At 40.1% G+C, this 21,301-nt stretch overlaps 1 protein-coding gene across 1 annotated transcript in view; it reads right to left on the reverse strand.

The window, feature by feature from the left end:
* Nucleotides 1–10,547: 10,547 nt before the first annotated feature.
* The window catches only part of kcng4a (potassium voltage-gated channel, subfamily G, member 4a), a 28,888-nt gene continuing 18,134 nt past the window's right edge, over nt 10,548–21,301 (reverse strand). Inside the window, exon 4 of the mRNA XM_088417662.1 lies at nt 10,548–12,695. Within this exon, the coding sequence (XP_088273788.1) occupies nt 11,790–12,695 (906 nt within the window). The 3' untranslated portion in view covers nt 10,548–11,789. The remainder of the gene's footprint in view (nt 12,696–21,301) is intronic.

Here is a 21,301-nt window from a genome sequence, read left to right on the forward strand (position 1 = left end):
TCATCGCTGTCTTCTCTGTATGTGGAATTAAACTTTCAGTAAAGTTGAACTTTTTCTTTTAAGCCTCATTGTTAAGCTGGCCATGTTGGCTAGAACTGGGCGCAGGTCGCTCTCTTTCTGCCTTGTGTGGAATGAACAACGTCAATCAAGTGCCCAACAGGGCAGCTTGCAGACATGCACGGGACAGTGGATGTTGAACTTTTCAGTGGGAGCTTGTGAAGTGATGCTAGTTATAAAAGAAACAAAACGTTTCTTTAGTTGGTTTTGACAGCCCTCGTCAAAAAATTCCGCAGACACACACAAACCCAGCTAGCCCTCACAGCAAACCTCCGGAGTAACAGATCTGACCTTCAGATGTGAATAAGTTCCGTATTTCTCAGAGCACAAGTTGACTTCACTTATAAGTCGCCCCCCCCCCCCCCCCCCCACCCCACCACAACACTCCCCCCCCCCCCTTCCCCTTTTTTTTCAACTTCAATTTGGGTGAATCTTACAAAAACACAATCATAAGTGTACCTCTGACTTTAGTGGTTACATCGATCATTGCAGTCCAACTAAAACACACGGTTATTAAAATGACGAAATTTACGATCCTTTCAGAGGCATTTCTAGATTGTATATTGAATAACTTACTGTTGCAGTTATTAGGGGGGGTGCGCGTAAACATAAACACTGAAACTAATGTTGCAACAATAAAATGAAGCCCTAAAACTCATCATCGCTATCGGATACGGCAATTAGTTCCTCCCATTTAACTCACGGAAATTCTTATCTTCCTCCTCATCAATTGTTCAAACATCCTCGATTCTCCTTCATAAGTTAGTCATGTTTGGACCCGTTCGATTTGTTTGAAATGGAGGTCTTTGGAAAAGATTTGCTTATCAGCTTACTTGGGAAATTATCCCAAGCTGTCTTTACCCAAGTGATGACTGTTGTGAGATCACAGCGGAAGGCTGCCCTTCGCTGTTTCCCAACTGCAGACATCCATGTCAGCTTCAGGCTCATGTCCACAGGCTGAAGGAGACGATTCAAGCCGTCTTTCCCTTTTGAAGATGCGTCAAAGTCTGTTGAAAAAAAAAAGCCACGCAGCCCTGTTGTTGACAACAAAGAGGCAATTAGGCGGCGCTTGACAAAAGTGCATTTTTACAATGTTCTATGCAAACACTCAGAAATGGATGCATACTAGATCATGACATGATATTACTCATTTTGCATTCAAATTTATGTTATTAAAAAAATTGGTCAGTTTTGAGTTTTGCGGTTGTTGTTGACCGCCCTAATATGTGGGTTAAAAAAAGAGGGAAAAAAAACTCGACTTGTACTAGGAGAAATACGGTTAAGATACAAGGATCATTTTGGATGATGCCCAATTGGGCATGACAACAGGTGTATCATCCATCTCTCCTTCTTCCTTTTCCCCCCGCAAGCTATTTTGTAATGAGTACAAAGGCAGATCATATCAACCCCTATTATGTAACACTGAACCTTAATCTTCTCTCCCAGAACGAGTTCATCCACATGTGAAGACATTTTAACTTGAGAATCGCAAAAGAACACACACAGCACCTTTTTCATGTATTTTTTTTGCCTAATTGGGCAGAAATATTGAGACTCCTCGGCCCGCTAGGTACTTGCCTCGGGGCATGTCAATTTGCAAGCAAGCATGTTTTGTGGGAAATAGTGATATACATACACAAGGATGGGGGGGGGGGGGGGGGGGGGGGGGGGGGGGGGGGTCTACTGGGAGCCACAAAACCTTTTTGACATATAGATTAAGGATAACACTACAGATACAAAAAAGTTGATAAAATGTATTTTTGGTCAATCCTCTTATTAAATAATAATAATAATAAAGCAGAAAAACGTAGACGATCCATCTGAAGCCAAAAGCAAATCAAAACTGCCATCTGCTTGTTATGTTTTGGATCGTGCAGTCAGTTGTACAATTGAATTTAGGACTATTTCACTTAATGTAAAATATCAATTTGCAAAATAAGAGCCACTGAACCTGAAAGTTGATCCACATAATAAAGCTGACTGAGATAACACCAAGATGTGCAAAGCTATCACGTCAAAAAGATGCCTACTTTGAAGATTCTAAACTGTATCTTGGTTTAAATTAGATTTTTAACTTGTTTAAATGATTCCTTGCATGTTGCTGCATTCTTCGTGAATAACCTTTACCCTGGCTTGAAATACATGTTTTATTTCTGATCATTTATGTTACCCAAGATTATTGAGTTTGATGATGTGTTGTGATTATAGATGGGGTTAATTGTAAATCACTGATTTCAGGTTTATGCATGCGGGGCGGGTGGGGCTCTGCTTAAGTGCATTCCGCGTCCTGCTGTGAGCCTTTAGGTGATTCAGTGTTGGGGACATTGGCGGTTCGCAACCTGCTGCTAACATTATTGCTGTAACAATGAGTGCATGTGAGTGCATGTGTAAATGCAGTCAACAAGTTGAGGTGCTTCCGCCATCCCTGTTCCATTTACCCTTCCATAGGGAGTTAGATATGCTAAACCGATTAGTTTAGCTAAAACTAGACACTTTATATGACGATGACTGGATGATGAAAAAATGAACATTGAACTTGAAGGGCCTACCAAACCTTTGTCAGACAACTAACATCTTAAATGTTTTACTTTAATGTTACAAAACCACCATAATCGTCATATTTACGATTGTATTTAGGAAAAAAAACTACAGTAATTTAAGTTCAGAAGAAGAATTCATTATTTTCCAAAGTCACAGAGAGCCGCAGCAGAAGGATGATGGAGTCGTAGGTTTCAGATCTTGTCTGTATCGAGCTGGTGGCTTTCCAGTGAGCAGTTAGGTCTGGGGTCGGCAACCTGCGGCTCTGGAGCCACATGTGGCTCTTTCATCCTCATGTTGCAGCTCTGCGTGCTTTTGGAAAAGAAATAATGCTTGGTTCAGATCAACTACGTGGACGGCGTAACAAGTGACTCTTTTGAACTGCAGTCAATGCTGTTTGCGTGATTGGGTGATAGGGGGGCATCTCTACGTGTCTGGTGTGACGGGACACGAAACGTGATGGAAGACAGGCGATCCATATCGGGAAGGTAAAAAGAGCAAATGGCTCGTTTATATGGCTGCTCGTTGATGAGGAAGAAGCGTAGGATATTATTGTCCTTCTCTGGAACACATACGGATGACTTGAACACTGTGTGGAAGCCCGAGATATGACGACGATGGCAAAAAAGTGCTGTCTTCATATGGTAAAGTTTTCTATTTCTGCTGTTTGGAACATCACCTCACTCGAAAGGTGATGTATCGTACCATTTAATGTGCTGTTTTGAAGCGCTTGAAATGATTTATATGTAAAACACGATTGATAATATGACAAAAATCATGATGTGAAAGCCACTCCGAATTGATTTAAAAAAACAATATATGATGAAAATAAGGCGTTTCAATATGTGTATTGCATCACTTCAAATCGAAATAAATCAATATTATCGCCCAGCACTAAAATAAATATATATTAACATTTTCATTTCAGATTTAATAAATGTGTTATATAATAATTTAGGGAAGAAATCCGAGAAAGCGGGACCTGCCTGAGTTAAGTTTAATTATGATATGAAAACAAAAAAAAAGTGATTTAAAGTGATTTAAATTTTCTCAATGTTTTATTAGCATTCTAGTTGTTATTGATATACAGTGGGCCCCCGGGTTACGAACTTAATCCGTTCAGCGGCTACGCTCGTATCTCGAATTGCTCGTATAGCGGGCAATCCAAACCCATGTTAATTCGTGAATGCGTGCAACGCGCGCAGAAGCCTTAGGTAAAATCATCACGCTGTATACATATATTAATATTAAGTGACATAATCTACAGTACAGTTGCATTAAATAACAAATACAAAGGAAGAATGACTTTTACCTTTGGAAAGACGTGACTTGTGCTGAGATAAGCAGAGATGAGCAGAGATGAATGCTCGAAGCCAATACGGTTAATCAGATATGCTATTGGTCTTACAGTGTCACAGTAACTTTTTCAGTCAGGGTTTTCTCTACTTCCTTCCATCCCAACCAGCTGTGCCATCAAGCGAGATAAAGGCGGTCGGCCAATAGCATATCGGCACTTCTGTGATTGACGTGTGACGCCGGCCAATAGCATCTCCGTGAGTGAGACCGGGTGACCTTAATCGACCAATAGCATATTGGCGTCTCCTTGACTGACTGATAATTATTCGCACTTTTTTTTTAAACGGTTGGAATGTATTGACATCTTATTGATTAAAACACATTTAAACCTGTGACGATTTTTTGTCCTGCAATCGGCACACTTAATTTCATGTCAGCTGTTTTTCCCGACGTGAATTGAGCTGGGTGGAGGCGGAGAGTAGGTTGTGTGTGTTGTATTAACTAGGCACCACACTTATAGCTTGTTCGACCGTCAGTTCACTGTTGGTTTCAACTTACAGAATTGCAACAATGGCGCTGACCCAAAGCATGTCGGGAGGTCGCCGACTAACATGCCATGCACTTTTGTCAAGCAACCATTATATAGCACTGTAATACCACCCGTAACAGGGTGCAGAGATCAACGTTTTGAGTTAACACGGCAACGCATATAGGCTATTGGTCTTACAGTGTTACAGTAACTCGTTCAGTCATGGTGCAAATCACGGAGATACTAAAACATCATCCTCTTATTTCTTCCTTTACCGCTGCTAGTAATTTTAGAAGCTATGTCTAACAGATAAAGTTTGCAAAGTCTTCAAAACATTCCGTTTTTCACTCATTTTCTCTACTTCCTTCCAATCCTGTCCCATCAAGCTAGATAAAGGCGTTCGGCCAATAGCATATCGGCATTTCTGTGATTGACGTGTGACGCCGGCCAATAGCATCTCCGTGAGTGAGACCGGGTGACCTTAATCGACCAATAGCATATTGGCGTCTCCTTGACTGACTGATAATTATTCGCACTTTTTTTTAAACGGTTGGAATGTATTGACAATTAATTAAAAAAAAAACACACATTTAAACCAATGACAATTCTTTGTCCTGCAATCGGCACATTTAATTTCATGTCAGCTGTTTTTCCCTTTAGCTGTACAAACACTACACTTAAATGGTAATATATTTAGACACCGTGAGTGAGACAGTCAGTGTGAGGTTGTAAGACCAATAGCGTTCACGTAACCGCCACAAGTATCTGTTAATGATTGTAGATGACGCAACTGTTGAATATGCTGACGCAGTTAGGCGAGAACATTTCTACATACTCAATGGCTGGATTGTCGGAATGCTCGTAAGGCGAGAGGTTTGCTCGTAAGCGGAGGACAAAAACCTCCCTGATCCACGCTCGTAAGGCGAATTGTTCGCAAATCAGGGTGCTCGTAAGCCGGGGGCTGACTGTATTTCCTATATGAGTATATATATATATATATATATATATATATATATATATATATATATATATATATATATATATATATATATATATATATGAGTGTTTCATACCACACCGATCTACTTTGTATGTGGCATCCCATTCAGCCCTGCGTTCGCCCCTGTTTCCCACCCTCGGCTTCAGGGAAGCAGCCTTTGCATGACCTCTGATGGCACCCCCCCGTTTGTGTGTGTGTGTGTGTGTGTGTGTGTGCGCGTGCGTGTGTGCATGCGCGTGTGTGCGTGTTTGTACGTGTGTGTGGGATTACCCAGATGGCCACGCTGCTGATGCTGAGGGGAAGCAGCCAAGCTCACAGCACACGCAGGTCATCCACCAGACATGCGAGAAGACCCTTTTCTCGCTCTTAAAGTAGAACACAAAGTTTAATCACTTGATTCTATGAATATGTGGGTGAGGGAACATTTTCTTGTTCGCAGCCAATATTTTTTCAAATATGTGATTCGTTTGAGGATAATGCTGAAAGAAAATACCATACATTAATGGAAAAGATTGGGTGGGACAAATCATTTTTGAGGTGGGGTAGAGGGGGGTGCTGCCATTTTTGTGTTATGTAATGATGCCCCATCAAAGTAATGTACTTCTTAAGAAATTACTGAAAAAAGAAGCACGTAATCTCTGACATTTTAAGGGGGCATGGGATCGATTTAGACATGCTTTAATCGCTCATACTATACACTATTCCGACATGCTCCTTATATACTGTGTACACAGCATAGTTTATGAAATGATAAATTAAATGTCATGATGGCAGCAGAATGACTGGAATTAATTTAAATTTTCTATCGGAAACTAATGCAGCACCCTAGAGGGCAGATAAAGCAATTGTTATTTTGCTGTGTGCATGATTGCCGTTGTTACATTTTTACATTGAATTGCACTGCTCTGCGTGTCAAGCACTGCATTGCTCTGCGTGTCAAGCATTGCATTGCTCTGCGTGTCAAGCGGGGTCAAGCTCCTTTCTATGTGACACATTGCAAGAGTGCATTTTCCAGCAGACAGTAAGGCTTGCTCAAACTAATCTGAGATGTTCAAAGATCCCATGCCCACTGAATTCTATTTGTATTTCTAGATTAAAAAAAAACAACTTATAAATAGAAAGTGAACAGTGCCTATATATAGCTAACACCACTTTGCTCATTCTTGTCTCTATAAATTGCTGCCCATGTCCACAGAGTGCTTGTCAGATTGTGGCACAGATTGTCATCCCATTTCCATTTTTGCTATCTCATTTAGGAGCTGAAGTTCTTCCAGGGTTCTCTTTAGGCCATCTAAGCAGATAACAATTTAAACTTGTGACTATGCTTTTGATCTAGCCAATTGGGGATATGGCCTGTTGAGGACGGAGGGTTCCTCCTGATTGCTTGCTTGCTTTAATTGGATTTTGTTTCATATCAGATATCTTGTGAAGTACATTTACATTGACATAATCTGAGGAGAGAAAATTATGAAACCCTATTTTGAATGCAGAAATGCTGTGGTAACCGAAAGTGTGAGGCTAACTTTTTCCAGACTTTCTGGTGACAAAACTAAAAACACTATAATAGTGATGTTTCCTTGGTTGGTGTGTGGTATTTCTGCAGACGTATGGTTGGGCTTTGGATAATATTGAATTAACTCATTCATTTATTATTGGTAATTATTCATGCCTGTTTTTATGAGTACCTGAGAGAGGATTTGGGACCAATCCATGGGTCTTGAGGTTCTTAAAAGGCCTTATGGTTGTTTTGTTTTGGGGGGAAAAAAAAAAAAATCACATCTCCCTAGTCGTGGTCTTTTTTTCCCTTGAAAAAACCCCCCACCTTCTTTATGTTTTTTTTTTTCTTAAATCTGTGTTTGCTCAGTTCTTTCAACATCAAAGTACTATTCTAAAAAGAAAACGGATGGCAACACCATAGATGACAGATCCTCCATCTGTTGTGTCTGCAGAATTGCACCAGGGGCAATGCACATTTGCAAGTTAAATCTAATTTTACAGCACTATCGCTGTAAATGGACATATTATGCATGAATTTATGACTGATATACCAAAATCGTGTTTGTGAGGTGCCCATTTAAAGTTTTGGAGAGTGAAGATCATTTGGATATTATTGGGCTGCGGTGACGATATATTTTTCAGCTTGGATAAAAGCTAAGGTAATTGTAAAGGTAATTGAGATTGAAGATGAATCTAAAGAGAAATAAATTACTTAGAAAGAGGAAATGAAGATTTAACACATGAAACCAGAAGGAATATATGCAGGAACTCTCCATATAATATGAATTACTACTGTATATCTCCTCACTTAATGTCTTGGAGTGTTCATTTACTCCAGAGGGGCAATAGGCCCATATGTGTAAAATATCATGTTTTATTTATGTCATTGTTTCATAACAGCCATTTATTATTTGTTATCATTTAGATTTGAGATCACAACTGTATACACGCATTACCATTTTCACCAATAAAAATGGATAAAATTATAGGACATATGCCATGTCAAACTGTAAATAAAATAATAAAATCCAGTGGTGCCTTGAGATACAAATTGAGCTCATTCCAGGCCTGCATGGGTAACTTAAGACACTCGAATCTAAAGTCATACTGTTCAATTAAAATTCACAGAAATGCCATAAATCCATTACATAATACAATATGTATTTTAGTGGCATGTCTATTTCAGTGAGGAAAAAACATTCCCCAAAAAAAACAACATGGTACAGTATAGTATACTGTACCATTCACTGCCTGTATCTCAAGTATGCATTTGCAAATATGGTCGAAAGACAACTTCTTGGTCTGCAGTTAACTCTTTGAAAATCTCTGTAAACAATGGTTTAGAACCACCCTGAACTGAGGTAATTACAGGCACTGCAATTCTCTTTTTGGAGGGAGTCACTGACTGTCCATCCATCCATCCATCCATCCATCCATCCATCCATCCATCCATCCATCCATCCATCCATCCATCCATCCATCTTCTAGAGCCGCTTATCCTCACTAGGTTCACAGGCTTTCTGGTGCCTATCCCAGGTAAAATAGACGTAAAATAAGTGTTGCGTACTGTTGAAAAACTAGTATTACTCACTGTATTGTTGTGCCTGCTGGCAGGCTCGTCTGACAACCTGAGAAAGGGGCGTACCTCTCACTGGCTGCATGTAATCAATATCCATGTACCCATCAAAGCTATGGCCCAGCGGTCTTACCATCTGCTTTCCAAGCAGGCCATTAGGTCCAGTTGGAGGAAAGACAAAGGTAGTCCTGCCATTTGACACCGAGAGGCTGCCAAGGTTTAAAGTGCCTGCTTTACGTCATCTGTCGTCTTGTCTCTAGTGGAGCAGAAGAACTGCACATAAGGGACCAGCAGCCCACTTGCTCCACCAGTGAACCACATAAATTTGCACACTCTCCTTCGTGACCCCCCCTATGAAGAATTCAAAGCGCCAGCTGGTACCTGCGACAAAGATACATAATAATATGGGTTAATACAGTACAACGTCAAAACTGTACAAGCGGTTGCCGAAAATTAAGTGTTTCTTGGTCCTGGTTTCATAAACCAAAACTCACACTATACACAATCTCGACGACCAAAAGTTAAAAGTAATGTTCAGAATTAAGTATGAGTTTTTTTGTGTTATTTTGTTTTTAAATATGTTTTACATTAAATAATCACTTGATCAGAGCATTCTGGAATGTGCTTTCATTGCTCTTTCAAGTAACCACTGGGTGCAGATCAAATTTGCATTCTTTCTCTGATTGGCTTTTGGCCAGGAAATGCGAGGTAGAAGTTTTTCAGTTCCCTAATTGAAGATGTGTTGTTTTTTTTTTTTGTAAATTCAACCTCAGCGATAGTTTTGTTTGCTTTACTTGCAGTGTATGTGACAGAAGACATTTAGATACATTTGAATGAAAAGATTTGAAAGCCATCTTCAGCAATTTGGCCAAGTAGTTGTAAATGAGACCCAGCATCCACCATTTGGGTATAATGTAAAGCATGATAATGCCCTCCAGTGGACTTGATTACTAACTGCATGCTCGTCCCGCCTGCATTCCCACAGATGCGGGTCAATAAATACAATGGTGTAATATAGCCTAGGAGTAGGCCCCTTCCTTTGTTTTCGTGTTACACTTATATTACTGTATTATGTTTCAATTGCAGTGTAGATGTAGAACAACAGACATGGTATTAACTTTAAGTGTAAGTACAAAAACAGAAAAAGAATTAGTATGAGTGCAGTGAGTCATGAGTGCAGACAGAAGTAGACCAGCGCCTGAAAAATGTCGGACCAGCAAAGAATTGAAAGTTACCCACCTCTGCAAACCGCACTTCGCCGTCAACCTTTGAGCGTGCTCTCATTGGTATGCAGTAATTTCCTTTGTGAATAAGACGTTAAGACTGCAGGTGCAGATAGAATGCAAGTGAAGATGCTATCAGCAGCCTCGGTTCGTTGTTTGGCTATTCGGCCCAGTATAGTATGTTTCTAGATATTGACCGACCAGGTGGATAACGGCCGTGTTATATCCCGTGCAATCCATCACACCTACTTGTGTAAAACAGGATTACCCAATTCACATAGATACCATCCAAACCATATGTTGCTACAGCGGGTTCGATGAAGCATAAATCCTACTGAAACAAAACGGGACACCATATGGCTAAAGGAAACCAATCACTGGTAATCTTTGTAGTGAAAAATCCATCTAGACCATGACAATTTTAAACCATGGGTTAGAGTTGAGTTTCTGGCAGTTTGGCTATGGGTCCCATAATCCTAACTTTAATCTAGATTACGCTCACATCTGCCATGTCCTTGTGCGCTTCAGGGGCCTTACTACTCTTCTTAGAAAAATGCAGTGGGTTTATCCCAAACTTGGAAATGTTACCTAGGCACATTATATTGCAGTGATCTACAGCCAAGAGAATCACAGCGACATGGCACTCATCCATTTTGATGTAATTGTGCAAGAGACGACAAACAGATGAGGATTGTTGTTTGAGGAATACTCTTCTGTGTGGCTGTCTGGAGAATCTGTCTTTGCCTTCTCAGAAAAGTTCAGCAGCGTGACTGCAAATCGCTGGCTGTTACACTCAAGACATTAACAAATGCAGAAATTGGATGTGCCTCGGATTATTGTAAAAGCTTTTATTTGGAGCATTGCAAAGTACATTTCATGTTTGATAGTGCTCATTCACTACTACTCACTCACAAAATCATGCCTCCATTCGTTTCTTCCGCTCTAGCCGTTTAGAAAAGTATTTTGTCCGACTTATTTTTCGTATATGCCTCATCAATCGAACTGTATGTTCCTCTCACTTCTACGCTCATAATCAAAATGTCCCTCAAATATTTTTGAGCTGCATTAAATAATCTATTCATCAACAACTAATCATTTTTCAAATGAGTCCTTTTTCATAATCAATTAATCGTCTTTGTGAGTTAATTCTCAGAATTCCGTCAGTGAATATTGTCCTATGGAATACTACTCTCCATGAAAGCAAACTGATTAGCTTTGAGGTGAATCAAGTAAAAATGTTTTCAACATTTTCTTTTACTTCAAAAAAATCATAACGTTGCTTTTTTTTGTCATTACACACCAAACGAGTGACCGAATCTTATTTTGTTTATGTTATTGCCCTGTTATTTTGAAATAAAGTCCTGTGTTTTAACAAAGGGATGGAAATTAACGCTTACTAGTTTTTTAATCCGTCTCATAAATTCATCCGCCAAATAATCAACAGATCAATCGGTTATTGAAACAATCGTTAGTTCCAGCCTGACCACATTTGAAAACATACAAGAAATGGTTAGACATACATGCAATAACCCAATGAAATTACAGTACATGGCAAGAGGCATCTCAGAAATGAACCAAAAGGAGCACATTATTTGAATTACAGTCTGTTACTTGTCGTAACGCATTACTTTTGACTTCAATTTTCACTTGCGTTTTTCTGTTTCTGTTCACAGCGAAGTAAGACCACTTTTAGGTGGATTAGATATGCGTGTGTTTTCGAAAGCTGTGTGGAGTGCGTATGAGACATTTGATACATCAACACATGAGCCTAGTAAGTATTACACTTGAAGTTACAAGGTATTTTCACAGTGGAAGAAAATAAAACTACTTTGGATTCATATTGCATGTTGATGGAAGCAAAAAAGTCACTAATATTGCAGCAAAGGCTTTCATTAAGTCAACCTGTACCATTGGGTTTAAAGGGTTTGAAAGGGTCTTTCAGTCTGTGCCAATGCTTTCTTTGCAGCAGATGTAATCTTATTTTTAATGCATTTAAGATAAACATGGAAAGGGAGGCTTTTTTCTTGTAAGGTGGCGATAGGAAGATTTGGATTGATAACGAGAAATGTTCATTCAGAAAGCTGTTGCCGGGAGGCGGTGATTATTTGCTGCCGCACCATCTCCTTTCCCTAACAGGGCCAGAGACTCTAGCGAGTGGATACCAGCCTTATCCAGATGCAACGCAAGTCCGATAGCAGCCGGGTCCTCTAGTTTCAGCTCACCACCTTCTCCTCCGTCCATTCCCGTCTCCTGCAGTTCCCCGGCGGCGTGAGTGGAAGCGGCGGCGGCTGCCGCGGCGGCGCACTCCTCTTTGAACAAACGGTCGTGCTCCATCTTAAGTTCTTGGTAGGAGCGGGAGAACATGTGGAAGATTGAGGTCGCGGGGAAGGCCATGATTAGGATCCCACTCAGGATGCTGCTCAAAGCGACAACCTGCCCGGGGATGGATCGAGGCACCATGTCGCCATAGCCCACTGTTGTCATGGAGATTATGGCCCACCAGTAGGAGGCGGGGATACTGCTAAAGTCGTGAGGGCCCGTGAGCTCACTTTCAGCCAGGTGGACCAGAGGCGAGAAGAGGGTGACGGCCACGCAGAGGAAAAGCAAGAGCAGGCCAAACTCACGAGTGCTGCGCCTCACCGTCAGGCCGAGCGTCTGCAGGCCGAGAGAGTGGCGAGCCAGCCGCATCACGTAAAGAATCCTCAACGCCCGCAAGATTCTCAGCACCAGACCCAGCTTGTCCAAGTAGCCTTTACCTCCCCCCGGTCGATCGCTGTCCAGATTCGGGTCCTCCTCTTTTACCACCAGCGACACGTAGTAAGGCAAGATGGCCATGGCGTCGATGATGTTGAGCGGCCCACGGAGGAAGTCTAGCTTGCTGCGAGCCTGAATGAAGCGCAGGATGAATTCCAGCGAGAACCAGGCCACACACACCGTCTCGATGATAAACATGTTGTAGCACTTGGAGGAGCACTCACCCTGAGGAGGACAGAGGGTTTGTGAGGGAACATGAAGCAGAAAGAGTGAGATGAAGAAGAGAAGCAAAGTCAATGCTCAGATCTTACTATTGCTTTTTGTTATAAATCATGAAGCATAAATACAAACTACTAGAGCCGCACCGGATCGATAGAGAGAAATTTGGCACAATAAGTAACTTGCTTTATTGGTAAATTTCGAGAAATTGGGTGTGAGAACAGGCAAAAACAGACTTGCGCTACCTCGAAATGAGGAAATGAGCTTTGCACTAATGCTTCGGAGCAGTGGTCCCAATTACCGGTTTACGGAGAAGAAAAAAAATCTTGTCAATTACCTTTCGAGCGGCAATATTAGTAGCATTTGTATTATAAATGTGCATGACTTCAGCCTAGCTTTTACTTCTAACTTTGGTTTGCAAATTGAGGTTTAAAAAGAGATCAAATCCGCCAGTAAACGAAAGAAGAAGCAGTAAGCAGAACCTAATAATAACCATCCATGATTTTGCATTGTCTTCCAAAGATGAAGCTATTTTGAAAAGAAAGTTCCATCCCATCACATGTGTGGTCTATCTTCAGAGCAATGTGGTGCAAAATGAAGCCGGGAAGTGAGATAAGTCGGCAAGACTACAAACCTGTTGAATAGTTTGAACAAGGAGTGTCCATATGAAGTGCAGAGCATTAAAATATGAGCTTGCACAGCTTGTCTACATTAGCTAGTAGTTTAGCCACTACTTAATAGTCATTCAGCCACCAGACCAAAGCAGCAATTAAGCATGTCATTTTAATTTGAGCATGAAGAATCATAGCATTCAAATGATTTATTTTACATTTGCAGTTTGAGGCGTATACCTTCCTGAGTGGCTCATTTTTAATTGTGTGTTTTTGTTTTTTTAATACACTCTAAAAGCTTAAAAAAAATCCAATACTGGGTCAAAAAAGGCTGACCCTAACCCAATATTAGGGTCAAGTTGAACCACTTTTCCGGGTGGTTTTGTCCAATTCTAAAAATTGGTTGTTCTGTACAACCTCAAATATTTGGTCGGATATTTTTCTGACCCATATTATATTATCTTTTTGATCCAACTGTATTTAGAGGGCATCGTTTCCATTTGATGTATTGTTGAATAAAATATTTTAAGCTATTTTTTTTAAATCCTTCGAGCTTTTTGCATTTTTAAACATATCCTGCCTATGTTAATAAAATGTAGCTGTATTTATTTTCAGTACCAATGCTTTAAAACTGGCAATGATGTAACGTCGGACAACTACCACCCAAATTCCGCTGCGGTAAACCTACACAGAACAACATTTGGTTGTCAGTGACTACTTCCATTAGATGATGGAATGTTAAATAAACAATTTTGCAACTCGCACAACAGAAATAAATCATGGCTTCTGCAAGTTTATAATAATGGCTTTCTAATATTGTCTTGGAGTGACATCGGAAATTGCGCCACTATGAGAAATCAATGAGGAGCTGACTCATCAGCAGAATCCCGCAAGAATTGATAACTGTGAAGCAGATACACTATCTAGATTACACACATAGTGTGTGCGTTGTTAATTTTCAAGCTTGTTCAAGCCTGGATTACATGCTTGGAATGATAAAAGAAAAGCCATGATTTGGCCTTCATCAGCTTCTACTAAAAGCTTCTCAGTATTCCATTTGCGCGCCAGTTCAATGCATATATCTCAGTTTTTCCCCCCCAATATGCTTCCCTCCCTTTGCAACACTCCTGTCCGTTTTCTCCTCCTCCTCCTCATTATTCATTCCAGCTCCTCCTTCATCCCCATCTTCAGACTGCTGCCCTCTCATCCGTCATTGGTGGGTCGTCCCAAATGTGGCTTCACCCTTTCTCCTTTAAAGTCTTCATTGGTTTCAGTTCCCCCAAGTCCTTTCGTTGTTTCTCTATGCATGACACACATGTCCCAGTCAGAGGACTCTCATTAATCACTTCTTTTCCCACTGAGCTTCTTACACAATGTGACTTCTACCAATTTTGCATCCTCTGTGAGAGGCGCAACCGCCTACATCTGTGTACACTAATATTTAGGTGATGTTGAATTTTTTTTCCTCTATCTTGCTGCCTGGGCTTCCTGTATACTGTATAAGGATTGTCTACACTGATTTAGAAACATGAAACCATACCATACCCACTGCATACTTTCACATAGCTATAGCTAATAGCTATAACTAATACATAAATGTATTTAATTTAAAGTTTGCTTGTGTGAAGAGGAAAGGAACTCAAAAATGGATGGATTTGTCAATGCACTTTAAACCATAGGTGTTGAACGCCAATCCTCGAGGGCCGGCATCCTGCATGTTTTCCGGTTTTCTCTCCCCAACACACCTGATTCAAGTGAGGAGCTTATTCGCAAGCTCTGCAGGAGCTTGAAAACGATCCTAAACATTTGAATCAGGTGTGTTTGAGAGAGAGGGTTCGAAAACATGCAGGATATCGGCCCTTGAGGACTGGAGTTCGACACCTGTGATTTAAACCAAACATATGTGCAAACATCACTATTTGGAAGTTTAACAACTTGTATGTCTCCAACTCAGTAGGACCAATCTGAAGAGGGGCCATTTCCTTTCGAGCAAGACCTTGCTTCAGTGGATAATGCCAGGGCAAAAAGTCATGGGTGGATGAGTCACAACAAGCAACCCCCCCAACCTCCATAGTATCAGACGGTCACGGCATTTAATTATAATATATTTATATTTGAATTATACTTGTATGTATATAATATGTATTTGTAAAATTATCTATCCATTTTCTCTGTCCATGTAGGAGCAATAAATAATATACTGCCTGAAGACAGCTGGGATAGCCACCAGCAAGCCAGTGACCCCAGTGAGAATAAGTGGCTATAGAAAATGAATGGCTGGCGAGATGATCAAAATTGCCGACCACAATTACGGCCCAGAAAATAAAAATTGGATTCCTTATGTCATCACGTCATAATTTCTCCAGAGGCTTTATGTAGACATTTATGGAAGGGAAGGACAAATATAATTATAAGAAGTTTCTATCTGAGAACAGCATGTGGTAAATCTAACTAAATATCAGCTTCTACACCTGTCCTCCTCCTTAAACAAGCCAGCATTCCTCACACTGACATCCAGCCCTTCAAGCACTGTGGGAATTTAGGGCTGCCATTCCCGCATCAATCTTTCAGACACTTTCTGCCCTCAGCTCACATGTTTTGTCTCTCATGTGCACTTTCTACCTCTCATTTATTTCCCTCCTCTTTGCTCTTTCCGTCTTGTGTGCTGACATTAGTCCCATTAGGGTTTCACCACGCTGTTCTCACCCTGGGTATGAAAGGGCATTTGTCACAGCAACAGGATTTCTACTTCTGTCTCGTCAAACAGTCACATCTCCTGGCTGACCTTATCTTCTTGAGCACAAACACAGCAGATGACCCACATAGCTTTGACAATTTTCATTTCAGTCAGATTAAAAAAAAATGTCATTGTCAATTAAGGCTGTGCCGAAAAAGGAAGACACACGGGCGGCATTATACATTGATTCTTTCCGCACCTTTGGCAGTCTACTGGCTCAAAGTAACTCTGACTAGAATTGGTGATGGAGCTCATGGTAACTGACTTTTGGTGAGAGATGGCTACACCCTGGACTCATCATTTTAGAGTCTTCACTGGACTCAATATGTATGTTTTTGGAATGTGGGAGAAAGCTGGATGTGCTCGCACCTGTTTTTTGGGGACGGATTGCAGATGTGCTCTGTGATGGACAGACAACCAAGGGTGTAGTCCACTTTAGCTCTGAGTCAGTTGCAGTGGGTTCCAGAGCCTTCCTGCTGTGGTCCAGATCAGGATAATACAGAATAGAAACTTGATGGGTTGATGGATGCACCGTATACTTTCACATCAACAGTGGCAATATTTAGGTTTTCTCATTGAAGAAAAAGATGGTAAAATATTGGCAGATATAACAAATACACTTTGTAAACACAGCAGAAAAAAAGGTTATCCACCGGAGCTAATTGTATGCATTTTATATAAATGCACAGTCGTAGGAAAAATCTCAACTTCAGTTGAAAAATGAACCTGGCTCTTCTCTCATATTTATATCGGCACACTATCTCCTTAATTTTTTTGCAGTTTGCTGAGGGAAAAGAAAAAAATTTGAACGCTGGAAAACTAATGTTAGGCATTATTTGATATTACGCATTTAGCAAGACTCTCATCGTGAAGCCTTCGTGAACTAATGAGACATCTCGCCTTGTGGGATATGTGTCTCATCCCATCCTTAATATGACAGTATTAACACTTTCTGTCCCACTGCTTTTTCAAAATTTAAACACAAAATACCATATTTTCCAGACTATAAGTCACACAGGTATATAAGCCGCAGCAGCGTCGTATGATCTCTTCCGCTTGCCGTATTGCGGAAGCGAGCGAGAGCTCTAGTGACAGGAAGAATGTTTCTGTCTAAATATGTGCGTGCGTATGTGGGAAAATAGTGAACACATAATGACAGAATTCACATGGTGCTATTAATTGATACACATAATAGTTGAAAGACCATTTTTAAAAATATTATTTCATACTAATTAACTGCCCATATTTCAGTTAAAATTGAATGTCTTCAATCAGAAAGAAGTCATTTATATGTTTATTGGTGACCTAAACCTGTGTTGCTCACTAAAGGTTTGTTTCAATTTTACTTACATTTTTTTTTAATACAGCATGGTAATTGTTTGTTATTTTAACAAAGGCTGTGTTATATATTTTGTTTAAAAATAGCAGTTTGTTTAAAAAGCAGTCATAATGGATGGATAAGCAATTGATACATTTAAAAACACATGTTTTCACTTGTCAACTAACTATGACATCAGTTGTGCTCAAGGCTAGGAGGTAATGACTAATGGCTATCTGTTGGTCATGACCATGACCGCGAAAAGGAAGCTTAAACAGTGAAAAAAAAAGTGTTTTTGAAAAAGAATCAATTCTACATGAAAAATGATGTACATCAGTTATCAAATTAACTTATCAAATCCCAGGCTTTAACTTTTTTTTCATATATTTTCAAGTGTTAAGCTAAAGGAGGTTCTAAATGTGGCTGGTACTAAAAGTTACTTACAGACAAAATATTAACTTTTTACTGCTAAAATGGCTGAATAAGTGGACTACCCCTTTTATTGCACACTATTAAGTAGTTTAGTAGACCACATTCAGCATTCTGCCACATTTGAAAAATCTCGATTACATGATATAGCCTATTTTCAAATATTTGATTTTCAAAATGGTAATAAAGGAAATAATTCAATCCATTTCTCTGTAATTTATAGCTTACATTTTTTTTCCCAATTTGGTATGAACAAGTACTAAATGATTATACTTTCTGGTACACTACAAATATATAGGTCAGAGTATACTTTATATTTTTATACTTGTGCATACTATAAGGTATACTTAAGTTATATATCATTTTTCCTCCAAAGAGTTTTGATGCAAAGCCAATTTGATAGGACAGGAGGATTTGCAGAACGACAGTAATAAACTTGATACTCCCACAGACAGTTGTGCAACAGATGCACGTAAGTAGCCTCGTTTAATTTCTCTCATGATTAACATTAATTAGTGGAAACGATCTGAGCAGCTGTCGTCAACACTCAAGGCGTCATTCACCAACAGAGAGCTACAGGAGTGTCGGATGAACATGAGAAGCTGCAAAGGTGATCTGGGAAGCTTGAAGAAACCAACACCATAATTGCAATACAGTTCAAACTTAAAAGTCTCTTTGGAGAAAAGCGCAGGTCAAATTAGGAGAGAGGTAGACCTGTACTCGAAGAAATTCAGAAGGATTATCCCAATTCATAAGAGATATAGACTTGTTCTCTGAGAAACACAATAATCCCTTGGGCCTATTTTTGGTATGATACAGGTGTAACTAGCTGCACGAGACGGCGAAGACCAGTAATTTTAAGAATATTTCTGGCAAACGCGAATACATCTTAAAAACTAGAGGTAATGCAGATAGCATGGTCATTGAAAAAGCCAGGGATAATTTCAATGGCAATAGGGGACTGTGGCAGCTGTTTCTGTTTGCTGTACTTCACATGTAATTGGATGAAACACCTGGCAGTTGGTAAAATATGATCATTTTCAGTGCTTTACTTTGATGTGGTTGTGGGAACTAATAGTAGCGCAGATGGGCACGGAGCTAGAAGTGAATAAATGCACTATATTGCTGTCATAAACATCTGTCTTTCGACGATGCCGTGGCCCAATAGAAATAAATCAAGACACTGGAAGATATCTAATTTGTGCTGGGTTTTGAGTCAGAGAACATGCACACACAGTAAAGCACAATATGACAGCTGCTGGCTGTCTTGTTCTGTTTTTGCATTGGCTTTTGTAAACATTTTTGTTTGCTGCCATCCACCTAAATTGAGGACCATTACTTCACAATTGGTGTTAAAAGCGGCAACCTCATCAATGAGACCATCATGTGCAAACAAGTGTTTCAAAGAATAAATGTCTTTTTTTCTTGTCATACTAGAAGCTTCTAATGTTTTAATTAATTGATGTCTTTTTACACTTATAGATCAAAGAAAGTTCTAGATTGAGTGCCATGTTTGACGACTCCCGCATATGTTGCAGCCACATCATTAATAAAAGATCTAGATGTAATAATATTAGCCATTATGTAAAAAGGTACTCAGAGGAGGACAAACATCTGCTAATGCCGAGTGACCTTAATTTGAAACATGGCAAGCACGTTCCGCATCAGCATCAAAGGTTGGGGTTCAAATCTTAGGTCTGACCTTTCTGTGGGGAGTTTGCATAATCTTCCCTATCTGCGCATGGATTTTCTGCGGGTACTTTTGATTCTTGTACCTGTGCAAGGGTTGTTTTACCTTTTGGGAATGTGGCAGAGCTCTCTGTGCCATGGTGGGCATCATAGTACACAGTTTCAGTCTGACATGCAACAGACGCACTTGACAATTTACTCGCTGTGCACCTACTGGAGCCAGATCTAACTATTGGCACAAGTACAGTAGAAACACCATTGAAAACCTTCCCCATTAATCAATTATTGTGTCGTCTGCCTCGGCATCTACCCTGGCAAAGAGCAGATTGCAGCGTATCATACGCACAGCGGAGAGACTGACTGGAAAACAGCAGCTGTTAATCAGTGAACCTAACCAGTGTAAGTAAGAGGGGAGGGTAAAACACTGGAGATTCCTACCACCCTTGTTAGGATGTAGTGGTTGGTTGTCAATACATTTCCTGTGTGGCTTGCGGCATCGAGCATGGGTGGATATTGAAAGAAAAGTAAAAAAAAAACCTATATATTTATATATATATATATATATATATATATATATATATATATATATATATATATATATATATATATATAAAAAGATTGCACGGTAACCTTGTGGTTGTACACATGCGTACTTCTAAGGCTGAAGGTTCAAATCTGTGCTCTGAGCTCCCTGTGTGCATGTTCTTCCCATCCTCGCGTGAGTTTTCATTCAGTACTCCGGCATTCCAATAACATATTTTATAGGTTTATTTAAGACTCTAATTTGTTTGTGAATATGAGTGCAAGGTTGTATAAGTTTAAATAAAGCCTGCAATTACATGGTGACTAGGCAGGCAACGGTGGACCCTGTCTCTAGCGCAGTCAGATAGGATAGCCTCCGCCTCACCTGCAACCCTCAAGAGGATAAGCGGTACAGAGAATAGATGGATGGCATTTTATAAATAGCATGCTTAAAATGCATGCAAAAGTCTTTTAGGGTTCAAGGTTAAAGCCCAAGATAGTTTTGTCCTAACCGTTAATATACTGTATGACCACAACATGATAATATAAAATACTGTAGACATTTGGTTTTACCAATTACTGCACAGCATTGTTTATTATCTCTCTCCTCATTACAGGTCCAACCCATTTCAACCCATCCATCAAAAAAAGAAAAAAGAAAAGATAAATCCTAGACCTGTAATCCCACTGTGTTCAAAGGTTGGGGGCAGAAATGGGAACAAAATATTTGGCTCATCAATCAGTTTTACCTCGCTTGTGGACCTTGATCATACTTCACTGAACCTGCTGCAGTAGGCTGCAATATGCACCTTGCACTTTGGTCAAAGTCAGTCAAATGACGAGGAAACGACAGCAATGACAAAAAGAAAGAAGAAATAGTGTTTCCATGCGTCATGGGTTATTAAAGGGCTTGTATTATGTGACATCTCAATCCGTCACCAGCAGTCTGCCCTCCCGTAACCTGATAGCTGCAAGTACGCACAACAAACTGTATGCAGTGGAAGGTGTGTGTCTATGTGTATTACATCCATCCATTGTCTGTCTAAAGCTTTTTAGGGTTGCTGATGGTGAGGCATACTCCATATACAAAACATCCACTCATCACTCTCACACCTAGGAACAATTTAGAAAATTTAAGTAACCCTAAAATCCCACGAACCTAAGCACAAGCCAGATCTCGAACCCTAACCTCGGTAGTGTAAGGTGGATGTGCACACTCAGCCACTGTGTCGCTACACAACGTCAAGGAAAACATCTGAAAAAAAATGTCCTCAGGAGAATGGTTACCCATCTGCGTACAAAGCTG

This window comes from Hippichthys cyanospilos, chromosome 6 (genome assembly GCF_059441005.1).
Source record: "Hippichthys cyanospilos isolate Australia breed blue-spotted pipefish chromosome 6, RoL_Hcya_1.0, whole genome shotgun sequence".
In the NCBI taxonomy this organism is placed as follows: domain Eukaryota; kingdom Metazoa; phylum Chordata; class Actinopteri; order Syngnathiformes; family Syngnathidae; genus Hippichthys; species Hippichthys cyanospilos.